The 8,418-nt window shown below is 54.7% G+C and overlaps 1 protein-coding gene across 1 annotated transcript; it reads left to right on the top strand.

The window, feature by feature from the left end:
* Positions 1–899: 899 nt before the first annotated feature.
* On the top strand, positions 900–1,835 carry LOC136992993 (olfactory receptor 14A16-like). The gene has a single exon (XM_067303009.1). It carries the CDS (start codon positions 900–902, stop codon positions 1,833–1,835), a length of 936 nt encoding a protein of 311 aa, XP_067159110.1.
* The last annotated feature ends 6,583 nt before the right edge of the window (positions 1,836–8,418 follow it).

Here is an 8,418-nt window from a genome sequence, read left to right as displayed (position 1 = left end):
TTCCAAAAGGAAGGTCAAGGCAGCAGATACATGAAAGGGAAGGAGCTGTCATGAGTCTGTGCTTTCACTTTGATTCTCTCTGGCTAGGGCGAAATGGGATTGGATCTGTCAGGTTTAGACAGGGGACTGAGACAGTGACACTGAGAGAGGAGCAGCTCTGGGAGGGACTCAGCAAATGCCTTCATGCACCCCTCAGCCTAAGGACAGAACCAGCATCACCTTTCCAGCCTCACCAAGGTTTCTCTCACCTGCTCCATAGCACCTAAAAACATGGAGCAGCCCCTGGGCAGCGTTCTGCCCCCAGGAGGTTTCTGCAGGGCAGAGCTGAGCTCACAGCAGGTGGGATGGGGTGTGTGAGCACTGAGAGGGGAGAGACATGGGGACAGAGAAACAGTTCCCCACAGGGACGGCTCCAGGCAGCAGAGTCATGCTCACAGTGTTAGAGGAAACGGTCAACTCCAAGGCCTCCTCTCCTCTCCAAGCCAGCACAGCCCTCTGCTCTCAAGGCTGGGGGGTCCAGGGCAGGAGTCGTTTCCTCGCCTGAAAATCCCTTCAACATTATGAGTGGGTTAAATCTGACTGGAACTGTCAGTAATTTAAAATTTTAGTCCCCCCTGTTCCCATCTACGTAGTGCTGTAGGTCAGGGCTGACTCCTCTGGAGCCCATGGGCAGAGGCCCCTGCTCCGCATGGCAAAATCAGCCAGCACAAATCAGGGCTCAAGCCACAGAGATCAATGACGGTGCTACTGAGATGCGGAGAGGTAATGTGTGTGTGCTTGGTGTGTGTGTGTGGGGCGGGGGGGAGGGTGTTATGAGAAAGCTTTGCTCAGAGAAGCCTGTTCTAACTTGTCAATGTCTCTTCTTCCTCACACAGTCCCCCTGTGTCGCAAAGGAGCAAATGTCCAACAGCAGCTCCCTCAATGAGTTCCTCCTCCTGGCATTTGCGGACACACAGGAGCTGCAGCTCTTGCAGTTCGCACTCTTCCTCGGCATCTACCTGGCTGCCCTCCTGGGCAACGGCCTCATCATCACAGCTGTAGCCTGTGACCACCACCTCCACACCCCCATGTACTTCTTCCTCCTCAACCTCTCCTTCCTCGACCTTGGCTCTATCTCTGTCACTGTCCCTAAATCCATGGCCAATTCTCTGAGGGATACCAGGGCCATTTCCTACTTGGGATGTGCTGCCCAGGTCTTTTTCTTCTTTTTCTTATTTTCAGCAGAGTATTGTCTTCTCACAGTCATGGCCTATGACCGCTACATTGCCATTTGTAAACCCCTGCACTATGGGACCCTCATGGGCACGGGAGCTTGTGTCAGAATGGCAGTAGCTGCCTGGGGCAGTGGTTTTCTCTACGCTGTCCTGCACACTGCTAACACATTTTCAATACCATTCTGCCAAGGAAACACAGTGGACCAGTTTTTCTGTGAAGTTCCCCAGATCCTCAAGCTCTCCTGCTTGGAATCCTACCTCAGGGAAGTTGGGCTTCCTGTGGTTAGTCTTTGTTTAGCCTTTGGGTGTTTCATTTTCATTGTGCTGTCCTACGTGCAGATCTTCACTGCTGTGCTGAGGATCCCCTCTGAGCAGGGACGACACAAAGCCTTTTCCATGTGCCTCCCTCACCTGGCTGTGGTCTCCCTGTTTATCAGTACCGGCTTGTTTGCCTACCTGAAGCCCCCTTCCATCTCCTCCCCAGCTCTGGATCTGGTGCTGGCTGTTTTGTACTCAGTGGTGCCTCCAGCAGTGAACCCCCTCATCTACAGCATGAGGAACAAGGAGCTCAAGGATGCCCTGAGGAAAGTGATCCAATGGGTACAATGTCAGCACCAATAACTGTCCATTGTGCATCCATTTCTCAGGGTACCTGGAATCAAGGCTGTGTGTTGTGCGTTTATTTCTTTCTTACTTTTCTTTTTTGCATCCATGTCAAAAAAACAAACAACAACAAAAAATCCAGTTCGTGTCACGTCTCGTCAGGAATCTCTCATTTGAATCTGACCCAGAGGCCGTGTTGAAGCAGGAAGCCAGGCTTCCCCTTTCATCAGCAGAGATGGGGAACCTCAGAGCCCCACTAGTCTGAGCTCCCATGGATGTCCTGAGTGCAATGCAAAGAGTTTCCCTTTGCAGGGTCCCTTTCGGCATTGTCTCTTTCAACACCAAGGGAGCTCAGGGGCGCAGAGTCAGGCTCACATGAGCACAGGCAGGGTGAGACCATGGGTCCCGTGTCCATTAGGAGATCTCAGCTCCCCTGGCCACATTCAGGGTGTGATCCCACACCCCTCTTCTGTGAGGGTGGCAGCCAGCTGTCACCATGGGCTGGTCACTTGCCTCTACAGAGCTCCAACACCCAAAGCGAAGTGGGAGTGGAGGGGAGGAGATGCTGGACAAAGCCTGTGGGGACAGACCCTCTGCTCCTCAGGACCATTACCCCACTGCCACAGCAGGCATTTCCTTGCTGCAGCCTTTGTGTGGGGCCTGCAGCTTTCTTGGAGACACGTCCAGCAACAGCAGCAGGACTTTCTCTTTTCAGGGCTTTTCTCCTCATTTCCACACTGTCCTGCCTTGCTCCAATGTGTGTGTATGGTCTCAGTGCTCTTGTAACATGCTGGTGGTAGGTTTGTGCTTCCCTGTGCATTCCTGTGAGCTCAGGCAGGACCAGGCATTGGGTGCATTTAGGGCAGACCTGGTCTGCACAATAATATTGTGATAGTAAAAGGGGATCCCCTCCATTATGTGCCTGAAGTCTGGCCTTTCTTCAGAAGGTGGAGTCAAAAATACACCCAAAGAAAGAGCACCTCAAAAGAGCCTGCTGCTCTGCTTGTGGACTCCATGGGATGTGGGGGACAAGCTCAGAGTCTCCATGTGATCTGTTAGGGACTGAGGGCTGGATCCAGGGTTCATCTCTCAGTGACCAGTGCTAGTGGAGCTGGTGAATGGTCTCTGAATTTTCTGCCCGAGGCGGTCCCACAGGTGCAGATGAGAGATGCCCATCCTTCTGGAGGGGAATCTGGAGCTGCCAGGAGAGCTCAGGGGATCTCCAGGGACAACATGTGCCTGGGGTGGGCAGTGAGTGGAGCCTCACACAATGAGGGACAGTCCACGGTGGTGGAGTGACCAGAAGGTAGGGCACTAAATCCAGGTAGGCATGGGGAAATGAGGGCTCTGCAGTCCCCAGAGAGGCAGTGGGGACCCAGGAAGCCCAGGGAAGGGGCACTGGAGAGTCAGTCCTGCACCCTCAATGAAGAATCACAGGCTGGAGCCTTGCCTGAGTTATGCTGTGGACATGCCTGTTCCTGGCCTGCACCTCTCATGTCTGGACCCGTCCCTGTGCCCATCCTGCTGACCTGACTCCCCATCTCTACCTCAAACCGGTCTCTGCACTACAGTCAAGAAAGCCTTAGAAAGGGATGCTGGGACCTGAGCAGCACCCAGAGAAGGTTTTAGATGCAAAAGATGACCATATATCCACAGCAACACTTGCCTGACAGCCAATGTAAAGGTGTAAGGAGAGCTTCACATTTGGACCCCTACTCAGCTAACACTGCACGCAGAGTCTTAGATGGACGAAAAAGTGAGGGCAGCCACTTGGGTCTGATTTTACGATGCACGGTTAGGAGAGGCACCTCCAGCTCCCTCGAGGGCTGTGCTGGAACCTTTCAGGAGTGGGCTGAGGTGGGGTTGGCACATGCAGGGGGGTCAGGAGAGGGCAGCTCTCCTCTGCCATGCTGGGGCTGGGGCTGAGTCTGCAGCTGGGCACAGTGTTTCCCTGGGAAGATCCCTGAGGAACAGCTCTGGGGGATCCTTCGCCTCTGCCCTGGCAGCAGTGCCTGTGCTCAGAGTGCCGAGGTGGAAGTGCACAGAGGGTGGAAGGGGCACTGGCTGCCCAGAGGGATCATGGAGACATTGTGCATGCAGGGATGGAGTGAGGAAAGCCAGAACTCAGCTGGAGGTGCAACCAGAGACCTTGGACGTGGAAAGGGCTGGTGGATTATTAAATGACTCTTAAAAATTCCCCTGGAGCCTGGAGGGCCCCTGTCCAGCCTGACTTGGGCCCCACGTGGGGGTCAGCAAACAGCCATGCTCCTGGTTCTGCCAGGCTCTGGTGCAGAAGAGAGGTCATGCAAGGCTGGCCTTTTCCCCTCCGTCGGGACAGAGAAACCTGCAGGAAGACACAGGTGGCCATGGACAACCCCACAGCTGGGGTGAGCAGCCAGCACTGGAAAGGGGTGATGTGAGGGGCTGGTGTGGGACGACGGCCCTGGGGCAGCTTCCCCAGTGTGTCCATGCAACACAGGGAACAGCCTGGGATCTTCTCTCCTGCACCCGCCATGTCCTGGTGCCTTTCCCAGGAGACCTGCAATTGCCCTGCAAGCACACGGCCGTGTCCTCCCACACTGCCATTCACATGCAGTAGCTGCCTGCTGGCATTTTTCCTCTCCTGGGCCCTTTCCAGACCAGACCAGACCCTCCCCAGCTCTCCCCACCTCCCCTGCCCTCTCCCCAGACCACCCAGCAGAGCAGCCCAGGCTGGGGGCGACCAGCAGCAGTGCCCACCACAGGGGGCTGCAGAGCTCTGGGCACTCACTCCTCAGCCCCAGCACCTCTGAAGGGCACAGCAGGTCCTGGGGGGCAGAGAGGGGTGTCAGCCTCCCCATCAGCACCAGGGCTGGGAGCTAGCAATGGCCCAAGGAAATGGAGGCCACTCACTCCATGTCTCCACTGCTCTCATCACCAGGAGATCCTTAACCCTGGCTGCCTGCAGCCCCTCTGGGCAGCCCCTCTCCCCAGGACAGCACAAGAGTCCTGGCCCTGGGGCTCCTCAGGCAGCTCCAGTGACAGAGCAGCCTGCCCTGAGCTGACACACTCAGAAACAGGTTTTCATTTATTCCCCCCCACAGAAGCAATCAATTGCCCCTTTGCTCTTCTCCAGAGACATCCCTGTTCTCCAGAGAGCCTTTCCCCAGGTCAGTGTGTCCGTGCTGGCCTGCCTGGCCATTCCTGCAGTCCTCCCCTGTGCTCCCCACAGGGATCTGGGCTGGCGGTGCTGCTCTGCAGGGTGAGTGTGCTGTGGGGGCATGGGGTGACTCCACCCTGTCTGTGCTGGTCCGGGCAGTCCCAGCTGGCCCAGCATCACTGCACCTGACACCCCCCTCCCCAGGCTCTGTGGCTGTGGAAGATGCTTGGAGCAATCACAGGGCATTTCACATTGTTCAGGATGTGTTCAGAGGTGTCATTAGACCCAGCCCACTCCCTCTCCTGAGATTTGGTGCATTCCTCATTTGGCCCTTTACCTTTGGGTGACTCCACTTGGTTTTGGGAATCTCCACTCACTGCCCATCCCAGGCACGTGCTGACCCTGGAGATCTCCTGTGCTCTCCAGGTGGCTCCATACTCCCTTCCAGGACAGGAATCTGTCACCAGCCCTCTAATATGTGAGACAGCCCCCAGGAGATACCGCTTGAGCACTCACCCTCCCCAGGGGCACTGGACACATACTGGGCACCCTAACACATCACCCTATGAGCGCATCCCCCTTACACCATGGAAAACCCAGGCATGGCCACAGGGCCTTTTCGAGTGCAATTCCCTGAGCACATTCTTGGCTCCAGCTTGGGAAGAAGAGCCCAAACTTCAGGCACTGTGCTGAGGAGATCTCCTTTTATTACAGAGATGCTGCAAGGGAGGCCAGCTCTGACACAGTGGTCAGCAAATTTACACAAAGCCTCTGAGTCAGACAGAAGGGGGTTGTGCCTCTGGAGATGAATTCAGACGTTTGTGTACACACATGCTTATCCCAGATAGAATGTCTGGACCACAAACGTTGCCTGAAATCGCTTGGAAATCACTTGTGAGGAGAGATGGGCAGCTTATTGCTGCTGAAACAGTACCAGCCGAACCAATTTCTTCAGTGCCTCCTTGAGTTCCTTGTTCCTCATGCTGTAGATGAGAGGATTAACTGCTGGAGGCACCACTGCGTACAGCATGGCCAGCACCAGATCGAGAGCTGGGGAGGAGATGAAGGGGGGCTTCAGGTAGGCAAAGATGATAGTGCTGATAAACAGGGAGACCACGGCCAGGTGCGGGAGGCACATGGAAAAGGCTTTGTGTCATCCCTGCTCAGAGGGGATCCTCAGCACAGCAGTGAAGATCTGCACGTAGGACAGCACAATGAAAATGAAACACCCCAAAGATAGACAGACGGTAAGCACAATAAGCCCAACTTCCCTGAGGTAGGAGTCTGAGCAGGAGAGCTTGAGGAGTGGGGGAATCTCACAGAAGAACTGGTCCACAACATTGCCTTGGCAGAGTGACATTGAAAGTGTGTTTCCAGTGTGCAGGAGAACATTGAGAAAACCACTGCCCCAGGCAGCTGCTGCCATTTTGACACAAGCTTTGTTGCCCATGAGGGTCCCATAGTGCAGGGGTCTGCAGATGGCAACACAGCGGTCATAGGCCATGACAGTGAGGAGATAATACTCTGCTGCAAATAAAAAAAAGGAGAAAAAGACCTGGGCAGCACATCCCAAGTAGGAAATGACTTTGGTGCCCCACAGAGAATTGGCCATGGATTTGGGGACTGTGGTGGAGATGGTGCCAAGGTCCAGAACAGAGAGGTTGAGGAGGAAGAAGTACATGGGGGTGTGGAGGCGGTGGTCACAGGCTACAGCTGTGATGATGAGGCCGTTGCCCAGGAGGGCAGCCAGGTAGATGCCCAGGAAGAGCGAGAATTGCAAGAGCTGCAGCTCCCCCGTGTCCGCAAATGCCAGGAGGAGGAACTCAGTGAGGGAGCTGCTGTTGGACATTTGCTTCCTCGGGGCTTTGTGGACTGTGCAAGGAGGAAAAGACAGGGGCAAGTTAGAGCAGGCTTCTCTGAACCAAATCCACTCTGCTTCTCTTAGAAACCGCCACCTTTCCTCTGTCCTTTACCTTCACTCAGCTCCCTTTCTGCAGCTCTGTTTACACTGACTGAGGGTGCCATGCGGAGCAGGGGCCTCTGCCCATGGGCTCCAGAGGAGTCAGTCCTGCTCTGCTGGGGGGTGTAAATGGAGGTGTCAAACTGCCCCTGCTATGTGGTGGGATACCTGGGGATGGGCGCTGGGAGGTGGGAGCATGGGACTTGGCCCAGGTACCAGTGGGAAGTTTCTCTGTTTACCATGATGAGAGCTGAATACGGCTATGTCTGAAAGAGAAGAACCTTGTGAAGGATTCATCTCCCCCAGCCTTGCCCTCTTGAACAGAGATGCCTGTATCTGAATCAGCCACACCAGCTGCCACTCCAGCAAGGCAGAGAAACAGTCGAGTGAAGGCAGGGGGTGACCTGACCCTTTCTAGATTTCTCTGTCCCAATGAGATAGACCCTGTCCTCATGCCAGTTTACAATGTGCGCCCTTCCTGCAGGCACTGCAGAGAGAATGGGAAGTGACTAGCTCTGATGTACACATGCTGCAGCAGATTATGTCCACTGCGCATGTGGAAGGGCTGTTTAACATTTGGAAACGTTTGAAAAAATTTTTCACTGCAAAATGATCACTGGAGGAGTCTGAGGATATACATACACACACACACACACACACACACACTTACGTTTGTATTTTAGATGACTCCTCCCATTGGGAGCATTCTTTGAGGGGGTAGAAATCTTTGGCATTTCAATTGCTCTCAGCATGAGCCCTTGTGCATCCCAAGAGGAACAAAGGACTCGCTCTGACTTTGAATAGGGTCACGGGACCTAGTCTGTCCATGAGTCTTGCCCCTCACTGCCCCACACTTGCACCTCACTCAGGGGAAGGACAACCACACTCACAAATTCCTCTAAGAAAGAAACTGGACACTGGACTGAGCTGGGAGCGGAGGAGTTCAGTGTCACGGTGAAGATTTCTTCGCTCTCAGCCCCAAGGTGGAGAGAATGATGAAGAGTGTGATGAGGTTTCTCATTCACATGACCAGACCAGTGACTCCCAGATCTTACAGAAGTGCTCCAGGGAAGCTGTGCTTTTCTGGAGGGCAGTTTGACAGCACAGCCCCAAGAAGCAGTCAAGGGTCCTAAAGATGGACTCTCCTAAAAGGAGAGTCAGCTCATTCCCCAACCTCATGAAATGCATTGCCAGGAGCCTCACAGGTTGGAAGGGGATTGGGGCTTCTCACTGCCAGCAAGGGAACACCATGCAGGACACACAGGGCTGGTGTCTTAACTGCAGCTGAACACCCCCAGAACGCCTGGGAGAAACCTCAGCAAGTCCCTTCATCCTCACCCCAGCCTACAGACAGCACCACCATCACCTTCTTGGCCTCATGAGGGTTTGCCTGACCTGCTCCTTAGAACCTGCAAGCACAGAGATGCCCCTGGACAGGGCCCTGCCTGTGGGAGGTTTGCGGAGGGCAGGAATGAGCACACAGAGAGTGGGAGGGGGTCTGT

Source organism: Apteryx mantelli, chromosome 11, assembly GCF_036417845.1.
Source record: "Apteryx mantelli isolate bAptMan1 chromosome 11, bAptMan1.hap1, whole genome shotgun sequence".
Taxonomy (NCBI): domain Eukaryota; kingdom Metazoa; phylum Chordata; class Aves; order Apterygiformes; family Apterygidae; genus Apteryx; species Apteryx mantelli.
This window is presented reverse-complemented; position numbering and strand designations above follow the sequence as displayed.